Below are 22,279 nucleotides of genomic sequence, written 5' to 3' on the forward strand. Positions count from 1 at the left end.
GAGTCACTGAAATAAAGAGTTTTAGTTATCTGAGGAGACAAACCACATGACAGAAAACTTAGTGCACGAAGTTCAGGATGCTGACACCTCACTCTGTTTCCTTCTCTCCAGTCACAGGAATCTGGGGAAGCCAGTGAACACGGTAAATATTCAGGGATCATCATTCTGCTGAGGTACAATCCAACTGATAAAGCTGGGGTTCTCTGACTGGCTCTGGTTGGAGAGTGGCCCTGATGCTGGATTCCTACTTGGGGTGCGGGCGGGAGGTGCAGAGAAGAGACTGATCTCCCAGGAAAGAACAGTGTCTTTGTTCTATGGTACCTGGAGGCAACGACATCATTTCGATGCTGTGGGTTTGTGTGAATCGGGGTTGGGGGCCCATGTGTGGGCCCACTGGTACGATTCTGAAGCTCTGTGTCTCTGTGTGTTTCCTCAGGAGGTTTCCTTCTTACACAGCACAAGTCACCTGTGAACTTTCTCAGCACTTCTCATCACCTCTGCACACTGTCTATACATTACCTGATTCTTTCCTCAGCTCAGCCATTCCTCATGTTTGCTTAATATTCATTTTCCTCACGTGAAGAAGGTGCTGAGGACAATGGCCCCAGCTCTCGACCCTCCTTTGTTGAAAAGCCAAACTGAGAACCTCGGCGTGTTCCCATTGTGACTGCTCTGGACCCCTGACCTTCAGTTATCACTCAGCGTTAAAATCCTAGTCACGGAGCAAGGGGTCCATGCATCTGTGTTTTTGCCTGGATGTACTAGAGCTCCACAGGTCCAGACCGTGTCCATCATTGTAAGATGGTCTCAGTGGTCAAGGAACCCAGGGCAAATAGAAGTAGATTATCACCAACGTTGGCACAGTCATTACTGTGATAGGCACTTAGGCACTGACATCCTCCTGGTCAGTTCACAGATCTGAGAGGTGTATGCCCTGGTTTAGACAGGACAGGCCAAATCTGTTGGTGCTAGTGTCATTGCTTAACCAAGGACAAAAGCAGATTACCATCAGGGAGATATTTCACTGTACTGGGTGACAACACCCTAAGCCTTACATTGGTTAAACCCTGCAGCACACTCTCAAGGGAAGGTGTCAAATAGACCTCACCGTGGAACTTGACAGTCTGCTTGGTGACATTGACTCTTGTAAACCTCCTGCATAGCCGAGTCCAAGAAATTCAACGTTTACCCCATGCTTTCTCTCCATAATGAACTGTCCCACTCAATGTATGGCTTCTCTGAGTGTGAACAGACATTCATTCAGGGACGTGCAAATATTCTTTGGGAAATGAAGACTGGCAAGAAACATGACCTGAATGATACTGGCTTAACAGCTATTTGGCAAGTGAGAATTGCATTCAGTCCTCTAACAGAGACTGCGTTTAATCAAGAACAAACTCTCTCAGACAACTCAGTAAGTAAAGTAGCTTTAACTGAATCCTGGGGAGGCAGTGATCTAGGAAGAAATCCTTCTGGATAGGGGTTGTTTTGCAGAAGATGTAAACAGGCAGGAGGTTCATGAGTCTCTGTCATTGAAAGGTGGCATACATTTTAGTGTTTCTTTTTTCCCAATCTGTTAGGTTATCACTAGTTAAAATGCAGAGGTTCTGTTTCATTATTTCCTGCTCCTCCGATTTGCTCTTATTTATACAACAAAGAGGATGATTCAACAGCAACTCAGTCCCAAGTTACTGACGCCTTAAGCATACACTCCACCCCATGCCCCCGCCCCAACAAAAAGTTTCCTGAGTGATTAGTGAGCAGCTTCACCTGTGCCCCAATGTCTCTTCCTTGTCCCTCTAGCTTCCCAGGAGAGTCTGGTGATGGCACCCTTCCAGGACTTGCCTGAGGTACAGGCTCTGAGTACTGTGAACGTAAGTGCACCTTATTTGATCTGGGATAAGATTGTTGCTTCACCTTATCTGTTATTCAGACAAATACAGTTATAGTCATCTGATTTACATTCCCACTGAGGCATGTAATTCCTTGGCTGGGAAAAGACATCATTTATGACAATCCAACAGATCTGAGAGGTGTAAAGACACGGTACAGGCCAAATCTGATTGGTGACTAGTGTCATTGCCCAAGGCAACTGTACCGATTCTGAGAGGAGTTCGCCAAACTTTGACCTTCAGTTATCACTCAGCCCTAGTCACGGAGCAAGGGGTCCATGCATCTCCTGGAACTCAAATAGAAGTAGATTATCTTGGCACAGGTGATAGGCACTTAGGCCACAGATCTGCACATTGCTTAACTTACCATTGTAACAACACCCTAAGCCTGTTCTGCTTGGTGACATTGACTCTTGTAAACCTTCATAGCCGAGTTTCAACGTTTACCCCATGCTTTCTCTCCATAATGAACTGTCCCACTCAATGTATGGCTTCTCTGAGTGTGAACAGACATTCATTCAGGGACGTGCAAATATTCTTTGGGAAATGAAGACTGGCAAGAAACATGACCTGAATGATACTGGCTTAATAGCTATTTGGCAAGTGAGAATTGCATTCAGTCCTCTAACAGAGACTGCGTTTAATCAAGAACAAACTCTCTCAGACAACTCAGTAAGTAAAGTAGCTTTAACTGAATCCTGGGGAGGCAGTGATCTAGGAAGAAATCCTTCTGGATAGGGGTTGTTTTGCAGAAGATGTAAACAGGCAGGAGGTTCATGAGTCTCTGTCATTGAAAGGTGGCATACATTTTAGTGTTTCTTTTTTCCCAATCTGTTAGGTTATCACTAGTTAAAATGCAGAGGTTCTGTTTCATTATTTCCTGCTCCTCCGATTTGCTCTTATTTATACAACAAAGAGGATGATTCAACAGCAACTCAGTCCCAAGTTACTGACGCCTTAAGCATACACTCCACCCCATGCCCCCGCCCCAACAAAAAGTTTCCTGAGTGATTAGTGAGCAGCTTCACCTGTGCCCCAATGTCTCTTCCTTGTCCCTCTAGCTTCCCAGGAGAGTCTGGTGATGGCACCCTTCCAGGACTTGCCTGAGGTACAGGCTCTGAGTACTGTGAACGTAAGTGCACCTTATTTGATCTGGGATAACATTGTTGCTTCACCTTATCTGTTATTCAGACAAATACAGTTATAGTCATCTGACAATTTACATTCCCACTGAGGCATGTAATTCCTTGGCTGGGAAAAGAATGAGGATAAATCTATTATCAACACAGACCTGTTTCAAAAGGACATTAAAAATGACAGCATCCTTTACTACTGTAGGTACTTTGCTTAGCAGAAAGTACTCTTTCTTGAAAAGCAATGTGTTCTTGTTGGACAAATTGAAACTGAGAGATCTTATGTGCAAGGGACTTTGCAACAGGACACTCTGTGTTTTCCTTTGGAGTCACTGAAATAAAGAGTTTTAGTTATCTGAGGAGACAAACCACATGACAGAAAACTTAGTGCACGAAGTTCAGGATGCTGACACCTCACTCTGTTTCCTTCTCTCCAGTCACAGGAATCTGGGGAAGCCAGTGAACACGGTAAATATTCAGGGATCATCATTCTGCTGAGGTACAATCCAACTGATAAAGCTGGGGTTCTCTGACTGGCTCTGGTTGGAGAGTGGCCCTGATGCTGGATTCCTACTTGGGGTGCGGGCGGGAGGTGCAGAGAAGAGACTGATCTCCCAGGAAAGAACAGTGTCTTTGTTCTGTGGTACCTGGAGGCAACGACATCATTTCGATGCTGTGGGTTTGTGTGAATCGGGGTTGGGGGCCCATGTGTGGGCCCACTGGTACGATTCTGAAGCTCTGTGTCTCTGTGTGTTTCCTCAGGAGGTTTCCTTCTTACACAGCACAAGTCACCTGTGAACTTTCTCAGCACTTCTCATCACCTCTGCACACTGTCTATACATTACCTGATTCTTTCCTCAGCTCAGCCATTCCTCATGTTTGCTTAATATTCATTTTCCTCACGTGAAGAAGGTGCTGAGGACAATGGCCCCAGCTCTCGACCCTCCTTTGTTGAAAAGCCAAACTGAGAACCTCGGGGTGTTCCCATTGTGACTGCTCTGGAACCCTGACCTTCAGTTATCACTCAGTGTCCCGTCAGGCCTGTTAATCAATGCACTGTGTTTTTCAGCTTGTCTCTACAATTTTTTCCATCCTACAACAAAAATTTTATCACCATTGAACAGACACTCCCTCTGGCAACCTCCTCCCAGTTCTTGGAACCACCCTTCTACTCTCTGCTTCTCTGAATTTTCCTTTAGATACATCAGGTAAATGGAAATTGCAGTATTTGTCCTCTTTTGACCACCTTATTTCACTCTTTCCAATATCCTCGAGCTTCATTCACGGTGCTGCAAATGACAAGATATCCTTCATTTTAGAATGCTGAAACACCTTCCAGTGTGTGTATATACCACATTTTCTCTTTGATTTATCTGCCCGTGGACACTGGGCAGTTTTCTTGGATTTTGTGTACAGTACAGCAATGGATATGTGATTGTAGATATCTCCTGGACATTCTCATTTTATCTTCTTTGGACATAAACTCAAAAGAGTGATTCCTGGATTTTATGATCGTTCTCTTAATAATTTATTGAAGGACTTCCAAACTGTTCCATAATGGCTATGTCATTTTATATCCCTACCAACAGGTACAAAAGTTCCATTTCTCTACTTTGTTGCCAACATTTTTTATTTTCCTTTTATAATACACAGCCTGAAAGGTGATATCTCCTTTTGACTTGGTTTCCATTTCACTGATATGTAGTGATGTTGAGCACTATGCCTATGAATACTGGTCACTTCTCTGTATTCTATGAAGAAATGTCTATTGAAGCCATTTACACATTTTTTATTTTTTAATGTCAGTTATTTGCCTGTTGTTGTTTTGAAGTTGAGCTGTAGTAGTTGCTATATATTCTGAATATTGGCCCACTATGCAGATACAAAGTTTGCAGATACTTCTTCTCATTCCATCAGTTTGCCTTTCTGCTGATTGTTGAGGAGACCATCCTTTCTTCACATGGTCATTTTGGAACCCTGGCAAAGATCATTTGGCCTCATATGTGTGAATTTATTCAGGATTCCTTCCTTGTGATTTATTGGTCTCTCTGCCTGTTTTGCTGCAGGTAGAACACAGTTTTGACTGTTGTGGCATTCTTACCTGTTTTGAATTCAGGAAGCCCGAAGGCCCCATTGTTACTATTTGCTCTCAAGACTTTTTGCTCTTTGGGTTTCTCTTCAGTTGCATAAGTTTTAGTGTTTGAGGATTTTTTATTTCCATTGTGATTTTTTATTTCCAAAATGTCATGAGACCTTGTCAGTGGTTTCAACATATATGTACATCACTTTTAGGAGCATAGGAAGGTCAACAACACTAAATATTCCAGTCTAAGAGTATGGTGTGTCATTCCAATTACTTGTCTCTTCTTTCTTCAAAAGTATTCTATGGTGTTCAGTGCACAAATTTTTCACTTCCTAAGGAGGCTTTTGTGCCGCCTTGCTTGGGTCCTCTAGAGACAGGGATGGGAATGATGGGCTCGTGAAGACGGTGAAGGTCCCCACCCTCCCCCCTGAACCTACTCTCTGCTTACTTGTCCTACAGGAGCTCTGGGCCATGCCCTTCACCACTGCCTACAAGTGAGCCCCCTGCTTTGAGTTTTCTTTGAGTCTGAGTGTTCACCTTACTATTGGGATGTTCACAAGCACACTCCCAATGCCTGGCCTAGGTTCAAGAGCCCCAGGCATACCTACATATGACTGATCTCATCAGGGCATCAAATTGTCTACAACAGAGAAAAACCTGAAGAGGCAATCAGTTGCCTTTTCCTTTTCTTTGGAGCTAGGAGAGCTGAACTTTCCAGTGGAGTAGCCACTAGTCAGATCTCCCTATCTATAATTAACATATTTCAAACAATAATTAACATATTTTTAAAAATCACAAAAAATACACATTTGTTGATCACAGTAGCCATATTTCCAGTGTGTCCATAAGTGTTGCAATTTCAGCTTTGTAAGCTTGAATGTAAGAGTTATATTGAGCCTGTAGAAGTGTAAGGTTAAAATGTGATTCTCTCAGCATCTCTCTCTCATATGAAATTTTGCAACTGGGATCAACATCTTGTTGAAGGGCTCTGACTCCAGAAGCACAGGGGAGGTCTGTGAACCTGGAGGAAAGACCAGGGAGATGCTGTGTGAGCCAAGCGGAGGAGGAGAAATGGGTGGGTCAACGTGTATAATAACTGCACCATTGCTCTTGGTTGTCTTTCTGCAAACTGCTTCCTGGAAAGTATTAACAGCAGTGATGCAGAAGAGAACGCAGGTAGGGAACAACTCTCAGGTGGGATTAAGAGGGAGAGGGTTCCAGGACCACTTGGGTTACACTTAACTCTTTGGAGATGAAGGAAGGTGAATATAAATTGAGGAAGTAGGAGGAAATATGTGTAGAATTTTGATTTGTTCTTTTCATATTTTAATGATTTTATAGACCCATGTGATCGTGTGCTGTATTGTGCTGTGCTTAAAGACATCTCCTTTTGCTTGTCCATTTAGAAATGTCCTTTACGACAAGACTACTCTTTCCTTGTCCTTTCACTGCTAAATGTGAAAGCTTGGCTTCTGGTTAGTACCTGCAGGATTTTATGTATGAGGAACTTTGGCTTCATGTTTAAATTCTCCCATGATGGCCACATCCTTGTGGGCACAAAAGTCTCACAGTCACTTGACCCTGGAGACCAAGTTCTCGCAGTGAGTGTCAGGTGGTGGGTGAGACGTGAACCCTCTCCCTCTGCATTTTCAGGACTTGTGGTTTCCCCTCATGTTTGTCCTCACTGTTTGTTCCTTGTATGAAGGGTGCTCTCAGGGTTGAATGAGTCAGAGCACACGTGCTCTGGCGTCCCTGCCTGGGCTGAGTCTCCTGAAGCTCGTCTCAGCACCACCCCTTCCCAAGGATGCTGTGCTGAAGGTGCTTCCCCGTGAGAGCAGTCCATGTCCAGCTGCCCCTAGAGGCCAGCATGGCCACAGATTCTTGAGACTGTGAAGGGGCCGCTGGCTTTCTTTACACATTTGCTCATGAAGCCCTACTGACCTGGTCTCCTGGGACTGACCAGACCCAGGTCAGAGACTCAGAGCAGCAGGACCTGGGGTGACTGCTCCCCTTAGAACCCACTACTCCCTCCAGACCAAAGCTCCAGATGGCTTTGATCACCATCTTTGCACACTCCTCAACTCATTTATTTACCTTTTATTTTTTAATTTGTTTTGCATTTGAGCCATGGAATTTTCTGATGTATTTTGAGTATGAGCTCCTAATGTGATATATGGTTTGCAATTTTTCTGTAGGTTCACTTTCCATCCTACTGATTGTTGAAGAGACTACCCTTTCCCTATTTTGTTGTCTTAGAACCTTCATGAATTTAATTTCACCTTGTATCCATGAGTTTACTTGTTTTTTTTTTAATTCTGGTATTTAGGGCTATGTATCTGTTTCTATGTCAGTATCATACAGCTTTGATTCCAATAACTTTGTAATGTGTTTTGAAATCAAGAGGTGAGAAACTTTGATCTTTGTTCTCAAGCTCATTTTGTCTATTTGGAGTTCTTAGTAGTTCCATACATAATTTTGGAATTGCTTTTTCTATTTCTATGAGAGTGACATTAATATTTTGATTGGTGTTGCAATGAATCTTCACTTAGGTTTAGGTCGTGTAGAAATGTCAACAGGACTAAGTCTCCAGTCTATGAGCGTGGAATGTCATGTCATTCCTTGTGCCTCGTTCCACCTTCTCATTGTGGTGCGTAGTGTTCAGTGAGCTGGTTGTGTCTCTCTGAAGGCCCTGTGTCCCTCCCTCCCTCATCTCAGAGTCAGTGGTGGAGGGATGGGCTCGTGAGGAGATGCAGTGTCTCTCCCTCCCTCCTCACCTCTTCTCTGATGATGTTCAGCACAGGTGCCCTGGACCATGTCCCCCTGTCCCCTCAAGAGGAACACCTGCTGGGAATTCCTCTAAGATCTGGGTGTTGACATTGCTGTTTCAGTGTCCCAAAGGCTCATGAGTACCTGGGCTGTGTGCATGACCCCAAGAAATACCTACAAATGAATCATCAAATCAAGCCAGTCAAATGCTCTGTAGAAACTGTTGGGGTACAATTCAAAGGCCTGCAAGTCCTGTGCTTATCTAGACTTGAGACCAAAGAAAGATCCCAGAGTTGACAGAGATATCAAAGGTTTAATAGACAGGATGATTTCCATGTCTGAAGTAAAAGGATCCTGGAGAGACACCCACTGTGGATAGCAGGGGACAGGCAGAAGACAGCAGCTGCAGCATTCTTCTCTTGGAGTGGGGGGTTGGGAGTCTACCATTTCCAGCAGGAAAGAACAGCAGTTTGGTTCCTTGGTTAAATTGGTTACCATGGAAACCAGTAGAGCATCACATCCCTCTCTTAGCCCCTCAGGCTAAATACTTTCATGGGGCAAAAGTCTTGTCTTTGTTAATCTATCAGCAAACAGCCATCTTGAAATGGCCAGAAAATGCAGAGGAAATAATCAGGAGAGAGAAGATAACAGAGGGGTGGTAACATCCTATATATAGCCTTGCATGCTCAGTCACTCAGTTTTGTCTGACCCTTGGAGATCCCATGGACCCATATGCCACCAGGCTCCTCTGTCCATGTATTCTCCAGGGAAGAATATTAAAGTGGTTTGCCATATCCTTCTCCAAATCCTCTTCCCAACCCAGGGATCCAACCCATGTCTCCTCCATTGGCAGGCAGATTCTTTACCACTCAGCCACCAGGCAAGCCCTAACCTTCCCTTGTAACAAAGTCCCCTGGCATTCCAGAAACTCTTCTACCACAATCTGTCAGAAGTGTTAGAACAAGTGGCACTGATCTCCAGATTCATTCAATCTTCCCTAGTGATTCAGATGGTAAAGAATTCACCTGCAATGCAAGAGAACTGGGTTTGAAACTTGGGTCACGAAGATCCCCTGAAGAAGGAAATGACTACCCACTCCAGTGTTCTTGCCTGGAGAATTCCATGACAGAGGGGCCTGGAGGGCTACAGTCCATGGAGTCACAAATTGTTGAACATGACTCAGTGACTAAGCATGTGCACATGTATAAACTCATATAGTGGTTGTTGTGTTTTATAGTGTGGTAGCCACTAGCCAGATGTGACTGTTACAATTGCTTAAAGGCATGTTTTACGTGTGTCAAAAACACTTGTGATTTCAGGTTGGTGAGCATGAAGGGGAGAGCTCTAATGGGCCTGTAGAAGTGAGAGGTTGAGAACTGACTCTTTCAGCATCTCTAGGTTTGCAACTGAGATCAGTGTCTTATTGGAGGGCTCTGACTGCACAGAGCACAGATGACTGCCATCTGCTATCCACAGTGGAGTGTCTTTCCAGAATCCTAGGAAGAAGTTCAGGGTGATGCTGTGAGAGCCAGCATGGCCTCAACTGGAGCAGGAGAAGTGGGTGGGTTGCTCATTCTAATCACCTCGTTGCTCATGGTTGTGTTTCTATGGAATACATTGTGGAGACCATTTGGTGCAGTGATGAGGAAGGGACACAAGAGGAAACAACATTCAGTTGGGATCTGATGGGAGAGGGTTCCTGGAAATTTAGGGTTAAACACCCAGCTTGGAGGCTAAGGAAGGAGAACATGAAATTAGGAAGAAGGAAATGTGTGTAGACTTATTCTTTTCATATTTTAATGACATGATAGAGAGATTTTGTCCTGGACTTGCACTGAGCTGTGTTTATAAAGTTTTTCTTGGTTTGCTCTTCAAAGATTATTTTTCCCATAAGAGCTTCCTTTTCCTGCTTCTGTCACTGACTGGTGTGGAAGCCTGCTCTCTGGTCAGCACATCTCAGGTATTGTGCACTGCAGACTCTGCTTTCTATTGCATGCTGAACTACGATGGCCATATCCTAGGGTGCAAAAATCTCATTGCCACTTGATACTGGAGACCATGTGCCTGTCAGTTCAGTTCAGTTCAGTTCAGTTCAGTGACTCAGTCATGTCCGACTCTTTGCGACCCCGTGAATCGCAGCACGCCAGGCCTCCCTGTCCATCACAAACTCCAGGTCAATTCTCTTCTCCTGCACTCTCAGGACTTGTGACTTCACCTCATGTCTGTCCTCACTGTTAATCCCTCATGTAGAGGGCACTCCCATGGGGGATGAGTCACAGCACACAGGATCTGGGTCCCTGCCTGGGCTCGGACTCCTGGAGCCACCACACCAGTGAAGGCTGATGTGCTGAAGGTACTTCCATGTGAGAGGTCCATGTCCAGAGGGTGGTCACAGTCCATGCAGACGAGTGGAGGATGCCCTGGGCACGTCTCCCCAGGGCACAGGTCCCATCCCCAGATGCCCCCGAGGTTGCTGGGCTGGCTTCTCCTGCCGCTCTTACATTTGCAGGGAGGCTGGGGCACTGTGGGGCCACTGTGTGCAGGAGTCCAGGAGCTGCTGTTCCAGCGTGTTCTCTTTGAAGACCCCCCCTGGGGGCTTCCTCGTCTCCCTCTGCAGGACCCAGCTCTGCCCTCCAACCCCCCAAAGGCAGCAGGGGGCACCCCTAGTCCACCACCAGTGCAGAGAGAGGTTGGGGCGGCCCCGCCCTCCCCAGTCCTGGGCTCCTGGGAACAGAGTGAAGGAGACACAGGCGCCCAGAGCTCCTGCAGGCAGGGGCTGACCTGGGAGCTCTGCCTCCCTGTGGGTGCTCCCTGGTCCTGCGGGTCCCAGCCAGCCTGGGGGTGCCCAAGTCTGGGGTCCCTCAGGTTCTAGAACCCTGGGGTCCTGGGTTACCTCAGGCACATTTTATCAACCTGAAGTTGAAAGTTCTGTAGTTTTTTCTATGTGTGTTTCCAATTCCCCAAATAAAGAAACACCAGAAAGCAACTCAGTGCCATGTGCACTTGGGATGGTGGTGTAGTTGTAAGGAACCCACCTGTCAATGCAAGAGAGAAAAGAGACTCAGGGTTCGATATCTGGGTAGGGAAGGTCCCCTGGGGAAAGAAATGGTTACCCACTCCAGTATTCTTGCCTGGAGAATCCCAGTGACTGAGGAGCCTGCTGGGCTCTCATCCATAGGGTTGCACAGAGACAGGCACGACTGAAGCATCTAAGCAGCACCCTTGGGGTGAGTGGCAGGATTCAAGTTACTCATGTTCTTTTCTTTTTTTCCAATCATGTCATTAATAACATATCTTGTTTTATTACAATTTAAAAAGCAGTGTCTTTTGTCAATTTTAATGTTGCAATATGCTAAACATATACAATGTACATTTTTATTACAAAAACATAATGCCAGTTTAAAATCATAAACGTCAGAAGAGTTTGGCTGGGGGTTGGAAATGATTATTAGGGAAGAGAGAGACCCCAGGTGTGTGTCCGTTTCCAGCACTCAGGTCTCAGGAGCAGTTGTACTGAGTGTAAGGTGGGTGGGCAGGTTCTCCTACCCCCTGTGTTATCTCCCCTCCTGCTCCTCCCATGGCCTAGAGGGAAGGGGGGACCCAAGCTTTTAGTCCCGGATCCCAGAGTCCCCTGTTCCTCTGCCTGAGTCTCAGTTGAGGTTTGCCAGCCAGATGCCCAGGTGTCCTTGCTCCTGTGGGACATTTCTAAACACTTCCTGCTCACAGACAACACCCTCAGCAAAGAGCAGCAACCAGACACAGTGCCCTGCAGATCTGAGCCCCAAAGCCAAGTCTAGATCCTGGGAGCTCTTCTGGGTCCCGGACACCCTCCCCAGGGAAGCCTCTTCTGTCTGACAGTGCACGTTCCCAGGGACTCCATCACCTGTGTTCATGTTTCAGGCTCTACGCTGAGTCCCTGAAGACCTGGACCCCATTTTGGACCCCAGAGGGAATGGAGCCCCGACAACACCAGGAGCCTCATCTGCACCAGACCGAAGGAGGCCTCACAGCTTCTTTCCTGAGGGCCCTCATTTAGTATAACTTAAGTTGTTTTGTTGTATAGATTTAGTATTAGTTTTATCTACAGTTTTATCTACAAGTTCTGTATGTATCTGTATGTTCAATATTTATAGATAAGGTGTTTCATTAGAGTTTTTAATCTATCTTGTTACTTCTAAAATATTTTTTTGTAAAAATGCATAGAAAAGCACCCTCCACAGAGGTGGAACTTAATGAATTGTTGTGAGGAAGTCACCCTCATGTCCACCACCAAGGTCTCTGCCTTGGCACACAGCTCCGTCTCTGTTGAGTAAGGAACTGCAAGTTTAGTCCTCATATCTGTTTGCAAGTCATTGTCATTAAGGATTCTGTTTTCTCACATCTGCTCGTTCCACTAGTCATAGGAGATCAAAATACCTTAGATCTTTCACTATTTGCCTGTAAGGACTTTTGAAACTCATTCTGCTTGGCTGGTGAAAAGTTCACGATTCATCATTCCCTCCTTGTGTTACTTCAATGTGTTTGTCTCTTTTCTTCCAACACAGAGAATTTCTCTCCAAAAAGGCTCTTAAAATTCTAGTTTTTATCCCCTTATATTTTTCCCTATCTTTATTCCAGCTACCCAAAGGACTTTTATTTTTAAAACCTAGTAGCTTTACTGCAGTTTCATTTGCTATTAGTCATTGCAAGAATATACTCATTATTCTTTTTAATAAACAGTTTCAAAGTCTTTTATCCAGAAAACTTTGCATCATAATGTTTAATACTTGCTGAACATCTTTGCTGTGATTTTACTTTCAGAGACTCCGGTCATTCATACAAGGACAGGTAGCCTACTGTGCTGCAGTCCATGGAATTGCAGAGTGTTGGGCACACTGAGCAACTGAACAACAACAATCATTCATTTATTGGATCTCTTATGATGATCTTACACTTTTAAGATATTCATCAAATATTTTACATATTTTAGTTACTCTTTGTCTTAAATATTGGAAGATTGATAAAAAATCTTCTTTAAGAAGTCCCTGTCCTTAACAGCATTTATTTTCTCTTTATATTAAATGTAGATAACTTAGCCTTTATTTTACTCATACTTTTTAAATTCATATATTTACAAATTAGAAAGCCAAATATAAAGGCATATAGTGAGTGGAATGGTTGTCAATTGTGTTAGATCTCATAACTATTCAGAAATGAACAGGCATTCCTTGGTCACAGTGGATGATGGAGCAGACGTAAATGGACATAGGGATTTCATATATAAAATTTGAATAAAATGATGATAAATGGTATGTCTGTGTGTTACTGAGTTCTAAACAAAAATGTTACCTAAACTAAAGGAATAAAGTAAAATATCCCATAGAAAATAAGAACAGCTTTTATCTTGAAACTTATCTTGAAACTTGAGAAAAAATTTCATTATAAATTAACAGAAGGTAGTGATTTGTGAAGGGGTTCTGGGAAGGGGCAGTCCTAGAGGTTGAAGGATCTCTTACCATTTAAAGATGTTTGCAGTTCTGGTTTCCTCAGTGTGTATGCCCAGGAGTGGTATTGCTGGGTCATATGGCAGTTCTATTTCCAGTGTTTTAAGGAATCTCCACACTGTTCTCCATAGCGGCTGTACTAGTTTGCATTCCCACCAACAGTGTAAGAGGGTTCCCTTTTCTCCACACCCTCTCCAGCATTTATTGCTTGTAGACTTTTGGATAGCAGCCATCCTGAGTGGCGTGTAATGGTACCTCATTGTGGTTTTGATTTGCATTTCTCTAATAATGAGTGATGTTGAGCATCTTTTCATGTGTTTGTTAGCCATCTGTATGTCTTCTTTGGAGAAATGTCTGTTTAGTTCTTTGGCCCATTTTTTGATTGGGTCATTTATTTTTCTGGAATTGAGAGATCTGAAAGAGACACATGCACCCCAATGTTCATCGCAGCACTGTTTATAATAGCCAGGACATGGCAGCAACCTAGATGCCCAACAGCAGACGAATGGATAAGGAAGCTGTGGTACATATACACCATGGAATATTACTCCGCCATTAAAAAGAATTCATTTGAATCAGTTCTAGTGAGATGGATGACACTGGAGCCCATTATACAGAGTGAAGTAAGCCAGAAAGATAAAGAACATTACAGCATACTAATACATATATATGGGATTTAGAAAGGTGGTAATGATACCCTATATGCAAAACAGAAAAAGAGACACAGATGACAGAACAGACTTTTGGACTCTGTGGGAGAAGTGAGGGTGGGATGTTTTGAGAGAACAGCATCGAAACATTTATATTCTCTAGGGTGAAACAGATCATCAGCCCAGGTTGGATGCATGAGACAAGTGCTCGGGCCTGGTGCACTGGGAAAAGCCAGAGGAATCGGGTGGAGAGGGAGGTGGGAGGGGGGATCGAGATGGGGAATACATGTAAATCCATGGGTGATTCATGTCAATGTATGACAAAACCCACTACAATATTGTAAAGTAATTAGCCTCCAACTAATAAAAATAAATGAAAAAAAAATAAAGACATTTGCATGAATAGGAAACACACGCCACTAAAATCACAACATGTTTTTTAACTTCTATACACACACACACACACACACTCAGACACACACATCTCTCCTCTTTTTATTCTGTGACCAAGATAAATGAACAGCTGAATAAAGATAAGAAAGGAAACCCTCCTGTGATTTAGAGGTGGGGTGTATCAGGAAATGAACAGGGCACTTAGATCCTTATCTATTTCCCTGGAATAGTTGTGATCTTAGACTAAACACACACACACATGTTCAAAACAATAAGAAGCATCGTTCTCATTGCACTGGAGATGCCATACTAGTTTCTAAAATACTCATAGAGCATGAGAATTAAGAGTAAAAAATGACTCTATCATGGCAGAATACTTTTGCAAAGCCTACAATCCTGTCTTTTTTGCACAAGTCTCAACTCCTTCTATTTCCACCCTGATCTTCAAATTTAGAACACTGACTGTCTAGAGCTGTCCTACCATTGGCGTGAGGACACATGTACACAGGGATCCCATGTAGCACATCCAATGTGTAAACTCAGTTGTTAAAAAAAAAAATCAGGATGTATAATAGCTCTTCCTAGGACAGGCTTTCTGTTCAATGCTGTGTTCTGCTGAAATCATGTTCTAGCCATGAGTCTGCAGCAGTGAGAGGTGGTGGTTTCTGAAGCAATCAGCATCCTTTTGCAAAGTTCTGCCTCAGGTCAAGGCTTTATAGAGACTGAAATAAGAGTCCTCCCGGTGGCTCAGTAGTAAAGAATCAACCTGCAAAGGAGGAGACTCGATTCAGTCGCTGGGTTGGGAAAATCCTCCGAAGAACGAAATGGCAACCCTCCCCAGTATTCTTGCCTGGTAGATCCCATGACCAGAGGAACCTGGCAGCGTGCAGTCCATGGGGTCACAAATGAGTCAGACATGACTTAGTGACTAAACAACAAAGAGAGGAGTCCTCTGATCTCTCCAAAGGAGGGGAAAAGGGTGGAAGAGAGATGAGATATAACCAGGTTAATAGGAAACTGTCAGAGTGACAGCTCTTAATTCTCCGGGCCTTCTTCTTTCCCTATCAAAAGCAGAAATTTCAAACAAACATTTTAAGCTACATTATAATATTGCTACTCTAATGATCAACTTGGAGAATTTAATTTCGGGTAGACGTATTTTTTGCGTTTCCAAGAAGAGACTCTTAGAGTAACCACAGAAGAACTGTGGTCCCTTGGCCTGTACTGAACTTCTCATTTTCTTCACTATGAGGTCTTCAAGTTAGTAAGGAGTGGACATCTGATCTACCTATTCTGACTGTCTAGTTTCACCAAAATATTTTGCAGTATGTTCTTCAAAATCTGTAGATCAATAGATACTTAATTTCAGAAGACTACAGGTGATAAGTTTTTTTTTTTGCCACTGGATCATTGCCATGTGTGGACAAATGATCTTTATCAGGGTTCTAAAATTACCAAGTGAAGAAAGAATAGCCTCCTCAACAATCAACAAAAGGCAACCTATATAATGAGAGGAAGTATCTGCAAACTTTGTAACTGAATAAGGGTCCAATATACAGAATATGTAAGAAACAAGTACAACTCAACTTGAAAACAACAGCAGGCAAATAATTGAGTTTAAAAAAATGTGTAAAGAGCTTCAATAGACATTTCTTCATAGGAGACACTGAAGTGATCAATACATATAGGAAAAGTGCTCAATATCAGTCAGTATCAGAGAAATGGAATCCAAATCAAAAGAAGAAATCACCTTTCAGGATGCAGTTTTTATATATATATATATATATCAAGGATGTGGAGAAGTAGAACTTTTGTACCCTGTTGGTAGAAATTAAAATGATTAAAATGGCATAGCCATTATGGAAAACAGTGGAGGTCCCTGAAAAAATTACTAAGAAAACTATATCATAAGATGCGGCAATCACTCCAGAGTTTATGTCCAAAGGAGATAAAACTAGAATGTCCAGGAGAGATCTACAACCTCATGTCCATTGCTGCACTGTGTACAACAAACAAGATAGAAAAACTGCCCAGTGCCCAAAAGCTGATGAATCAATAAAAATATGTGGTGTATATGTACAGTGGAGTGTGATTCAGTTAAAAAAGAAGGGAATCCTGTCATTTGCAGCAATATGCATGAAGCTGGAGGACATTAGTAAGAGTGAAATAAGCCAGTCAAAGGAGGACAAATTCTGCATGAGTCCATTTAACTGAGGTATCTAAAGGAAAAATCAGAGAAGCAGAGAGTAGAAGGGTGGTTCCAAGAGCTGGGAGGAAGTTGCTAAGGGGAGTGTCTGTTATGGGGAGTGTCTATTCAATAGTTACAAAGTTTTAGTTGCAATGAAAAGTTCTAGAGACCTACAGTACAACAGGGTGCATGGAGTTAACAGGATTGACTGGACACATCAAAACTTAGGAGGCAAAACTGGACTGAACTTCCTCTATGCCTGGAGGCTCCTCCATTCCCAGATTCCTCTAGAACTGGGTGTGGCATGTGGGTACCAACAGGGGCTCCCTGCAGAAGGAAGGAGCCCCCAACCCCAGGTGTCTCGGGTGAGGGGGACGATTCATTCTGAGGCTCTAATACGAAAGAGTTTGAATGAGCCAAGTGGCAGAGTGATGGATAACAACCAATCAAAATGCCATAAGACCTACTAAGAGGTGAGACTTACTATTGAATGAAGCTGCGATTGATGCAGTAAGGGGGATCCTGAAATGGAATTTGTTGATTAAGAATCCTGTAGGCTTCCCTGGTGGCTCCGTGGTTAAGAATCTGCATGCCAGTGCAGGAGATTCAGGCTTGATCCCTGATTGGGAAGATTCCCATGCTGCAGAGCATCTAAGTCTGTGGCCATGACTACTGATCCAGGGCTCTAGATCCCAGGAGCAGCAACCACTGAGCCCATATGCCACAACTGAAGGCCGAGAGCCCTAGCACCCACGATCTGGAACAAAGAAGCCGCCACAGTGAGAAACCTGTGCGCCACGACTAGAGAGCAGGCCTCGCTCTCCACAAGCAGGAAAAGCCTGTGCGGCAACCAAGACCCAGCAGAGCCAGTGCAGTATACACAGGAAGCTGCGAACCCGCTCCTGCTGCTTCACCTGCCTCGTCTGGCCATTTCAAGACGGCTGTTTGCTGATTGAGTAACAAAGGAAAGACTTGTGCCTGATGAAAGATTTTAGCCTGAAAGGCTAAGAGGGATGTGGCCCTCTGCTGGTGTCGCTGCTAACCAATGAGCCAATCTGCTGTTAATTCCCCCTGGAAGTAACTGGTAGACTCCCTATTCCCCCCAGGGTGAAGAATGATGCTGCTGTGTTCCCCTTATTACCTGCTACCTCAGTGGGTGTCTCTCCTGGACCCTTTCTCTTCGGACATTCAGGACATCCCATCTATTTCCCTTTGGCATTTCTGTCATTGACTCTGGTATCTTTCTTTGGTCCCAAGTCCAGGCAAGTACAGGGCTTGCAGACCTGTGAAGTGTCGCCCAACAGTTTATGCAGAGTATCTGTCTGGCCTGATTTGGTGATTCATTTATAGGTATTTCCTGGGCTCATGCAGACAGCCCAGGTACTCATGAGCCTTTGGGACACTGAAACAGCAATGCCAACATCCAGATCTTACAGGAATTCCCAGCAGGTATTCCTCTTGAGGGGACAGGTATGGACACAGGGCCGAGGGCGCCTGTGCTGAACATCATCAGAGAAGAGGTGAGGAGGGAGGGAGAGACACTGCATCTCCTCACGAGCCCATCCCTCCACCACTGACTCTGAGATCAGGGAGGGAGGGACACAGGGCCTTCAGAGAGACGCGACCAGCACACTGAACACCACACACCCCACGGAGAGAGTGAAACAGGCACGCGGAACTGAAATGACAGATCTCGCTCATAGACTTGAGAGTTACTACTGCTGACACTTGTACACTACCGACAGCTAAGTATAAATTCATTGCAACACCAATAAAATGTTAAAGTCATTTTCATAAAAATGGAAATAACATGTCCAAAAATATGTGGAACCACTAAGGACCCCAAATAGACAAAATAATCTTGAGAACAAAGATCAAATTTCTCACCTCTGATTTCAAAATACATTACAAAGATATAGGATTTAAACCTGTGTGATACTGGCAAAAACAGATACATAGCCCTAAAGACCAAAATAAAAGGCCCCAAGTAAACTCATGGATACATGGTCAAATGACATTCACCAAGGTTCTAAGACAACAAAATAGGGAAAGGGTAGTTTCTTCAATAATCCGTTGGACAAAAAGATAACCAAATATCAGATAAAGAGCTCAAACTCAAAATATATAAGAAAATACCACAACTCAAGTGCAAAACAAACAAAAAATTAAAATGGTAAATAAGCAAGTTGAGGACTGTGCAAAGACTTAAATAGACATTTCCATAACAAGACATACAAATGGATAACATACACAGGAAAAGGTTTTCAACCTCACTAATCATCAGAGCAGTGCAAATCAACAACTCATGCCCTGTTAGGTTGTATATTATAAAGGCAAATATTAAGAGGTTAAGGCCATGATGTGGGGAGCTGAAACCTTTGTACACTTCTGGTAGGAATGTAAATTGTGCAGTTATTTTATGGAAAGTGAAAGTCACTCAGTCATGTTCCACTCTTTGTATCCCATGGGCTAAACAGTCCATGGAATTCTCTAGTCAAGAATACTGGAGTGTGTAGCCTTTCCCTTCTCCAGGTATCTTCCCAACCCAGGGATTTAACCTACGTCTCCCACATTGCAGTTGGTTTCTTTACCAGCTGAGCCACAAAGAACAGTTACAAAGGTTCCTTATAAAAGTATAAACAGTATCTTATGATTCAGCAAACACAGTTCTGGATATATACACAAAGGAAATTAAATCAGCATCACAGAACAATATATGCAGTCCTAAATTTACTGCAACATTTTTCACAACAGCCTAGATACACAATCAACTTCAGGTAACAAATAAGTGTCCTAGGCATGAGATAAATTTAGATAACTGGGAGAAACTTAATTCTCAAAACAACTACATAAGACTCTTAGCCTCTTAGAGAGGATGAAAAAAATATTAAAATTAAACTGTCCAATTTATCTTAGTATGAAATGGTGCCCCAAAAGTTCTACAGATAGTGAAGCTTCAAATACACACAGTACCTGCCAAGGTTTACCCTAATCTTGCCAGGACTGGGAAGATGACACCTGGGAACGTCTGAGGAAAGGTCACAGGGCGGGCAGGACTGGGGTGTGGGGAGCAGGAGCAGGGCTGTCTAGAGGGAGTAGTGGGTTCTAAGGGGAGCAGTCACCGTGTGTCCTGCTGCTCTGAGTCTCTGACCTGGGTCTGGTCAGTCCCAGGAGACCAGGTCAGTAGGGCTTCATGAGCAAATGTGTAAAGAAAGCCAGCGGCCCCTTCACAGTCTCTAGAATCCGTGGCCATGCTGGTCTCTAGGGGGACATGGACTGCTCTCACAGGGAAGCATCTTCAGCACAGCACCCTTGGGGAGGTGTGGTGCTGAGATGAGCTCCAGGAGACTCAGCCCAGGCAGGGACTCCAGAGCACGTGTGCTTTGACTCATCCAACCCTGACAGCACCCTTCATATGAGGAATAAACAGTGAGGACAAACATGAGGGGAAACCACAAGTCCTGAAAGTGCAGAGGGAGAGGGTTCACGTCTCATCCACCACCTGACATTCACTGCAAGAACTTGGTCTTCAGTAACTATGAGACTTGCGCCCACTAGGATATGATTATCATAGGAGCATTGAAAGATGAAGACAAAGTCCCTTGTACACAATACCCTACAGTACTAGCCAGATGCCAAGCTTTCACATTTGGCAGGGAAAAGGCAATGAAAGAGGAGTCTTGTGAGAAAGGATATTTCTAAGTGGAAAAGCAAGAAGGGATGACTCTCCAGCACAACAAAGCACCTGGACACATAGCTCTATTTCATCATTAAAATATGAAAAAATCAAATCACAATTCTACACTTTTCCTTTTCTTCCAAGTTCATATTCACCTTCCTTCATCTCAAAATAAGCAGGTACAACCTGAGTGGTCCGAGAACCCTGTCTCCCTAACTCACACCTTAGAGTTGCACTCTCTTCCACATCACCACCACAAATGCTCTCCAAGTTCCATTCTGTGGAAAGACAACCATGAGCAGTAATACAGTTATTATACAAGCTGACCCATCCATCTCTCCTCCTCCGCTTGGCTCACGCAGCATCTCCTTGGTCCTCCCTCTGGGTTCTCAGGCCTCACCTGTGCTTTGTGGAGTCAGAGCCCTTCAACAAGACTTTGATCATGGTTGCAAAATTTCACCTGAGAGAGAAATGCTGAGAGAATCACCTTTCAACCTTACACTTTGACAGGCCTAGTTTTGCTCTTCCCTTCAAGCTTACCAACCTGAAATTCCAACTCTTATGGACACACTTGAAATATGGATAGTGTGACCAAGCAATTGCATGATTTTTGTTGTTTCTTTAATTTAAAGTTAATTATTGTTTGAAATATGTTCATTATAGATAGGTAGGTCAGACTAGTGATGACTACACTGGAAAGTTCAGCTCTAAGAGCTCCAAAGACAAGGAAAAGTCACTGAACTGCTTGTTGTAGTTGTTCTTTATTGCAGAAGGTTGGGTGGCCTGAGATGATCATTTGTGGGTATCTGGGGCTCTTGAACCCAGATCAGGCATTGGGAAAGTCCTTGTGGACATTCCTGCAGTAAGGTGAACACTCAGATCCAGAGAAAATCCCTGTAGGGGGACCCCTGGTAGGCAGAGGTGAAGGGTGTGACCCAGTGCTCCTGTGCTACAAGTAACCAGAGGGCAGGTATAGAGGGGAGGGCGGAAATGTCACTCTCTTCATGAGCTCATCTTTCCCATCCCTGACTCTAGAGGACCCAAGCAAGGCAGTGGAAAAGTCTCCTTAGGAAGTGAAACATTTGTACACTGAAAATCATAGGACACTCTTGTAAGAAAGAAGAGACAAGTAATTGGAGTGACATAGCATATACATAGACTGGACTATTTAATGTTGTTGAACTTCCTATATTACTAAAAGTGATGTACATATATACTGAAACCTCTCACAACATCTCATGTCATTTTCACGTAATGGAAAGAGAATTATCATAAGATCAAGGAATCACTTTTTTCAGTTCATGTACAAAGGAGATAAAACTACAATGTCCAAAAAATATATACAGTCTCATGTCCATTGCCACATTATACACAACCACCAAGAGAGAAAAACTGCCCTGTGCCCAAAAGCAGATGAATCAATGAAGAAAATGTGGTGTATATACACTGGAATGTGACTCAGTGTTTTATAAGGAAGGAAATCCTGTCATTTGCAGCAACATGAATAGAACTGGAGGACACTGGTAAGAGTGAAATAAGCCAGTCAAAGGAGGGCAAATGTTGCATGATTTCATTTACCTGAGGTCTCTAAAGGAAAACTCAGAGAAGCAGAGAGTAGAAGGGTGGTTCAAAGAGCTGGGAGGAGGTAACACAGGGAGTGTCTGTTCAATGTTTATAAAATTTGTTTCAAGATGGAAAAGTTCTAGAGACCTGCTGAACAGCACAGTGCACAGAGTTAGCAGGGCTGATGGACGCTTGAAAGCTTAAGAGGCAAAACTGGGCTGAAGTTCCTCCATCTATTTGTGAAGGCTCTTCTTTTCTCAGATTCCTCAAGAAAAGGGTTTGGCCTGTGGATACCACCAGGGGCTCCCTGCAGAAGGAAGGAGCCTCTCCAGGACCAAGTACCTGAGATGAGGGGGGAGGATTCATTCAGAGGCTCTAAAAGGAAAGATTGTGGATGAGGAAGATGGCAGAGTGATGAATCATGACCAATTAAAATGCAATAAGACCAC

At 43.8% G+C, this 22,279-nt stretch overlaps 1 protein-coding gene and 1 long non-coding RNA gene across 15 annotated transcripts in view; one reads left to right on the top strand and one right to left on the bottom strand.

Moving 5' to 3' along the window:
• The window catches only part of LOC122452557, a 72,450-nt gene extending 60,536 nt beyond the window's left edge, over nucleotides 1–11,914 (top strand). For 5 of the 14 annotated variants that reach the window (XM_043486272.1, XM_043486273.1, XM_043486281.1 and 2 more), the window contains 4 exons: nucleotides 112–142; nucleotides 1,804–1,874; nucleotides 3,463–3,493; nucleotides 3,788–3,950. In XM_043486272.1, coding sequence (XP_043342207.1) covers nucleotides 112–142; nucleotides 1,804–1,874; nucleotides 3,463–3,493; nucleotides 3,788–3,912 — 258 coding nt within the window. In that variant the 3' untranslated portion in view covers nucleotides 3,913–3,950. Of the gene's footprint in view, nucleotides 1–111; nucleotides 143–436; nucleotides 741–1,803; nucleotides 1,875–3,462; nucleotides 3,494–3,787; nucleotides 3,951–11,774 lie in introns of those variants that run through there. The other 9 variants (XR_006272746.1, XR_006272747.1, XM_043486278.1 and 6 more) reach the window with 8 other exon arrangements.
• LOC122452559 overlaps nucleotides 1–22,279 on the bottom strand; it is a 34,750-nt gene that overhangs the window by 6,728 nt on the left and 5,743 nt on the right. The window lies entirely within an intron of this gene.

This window comes from Cervus canadensis, chromosome 13 (genome assembly GCF_019320065.1).
Source record: "Cervus canadensis isolate Bull #8, Minnesota chromosome 13, ASM1932006v1, whole genome shotgun sequence".
NCBI classification, from domain to species: domain Eukaryota; kingdom Metazoa; phylum Chordata; class Mammalia; order Artiodactyla; family Cervidae; genus Cervus; species Cervus canadensis.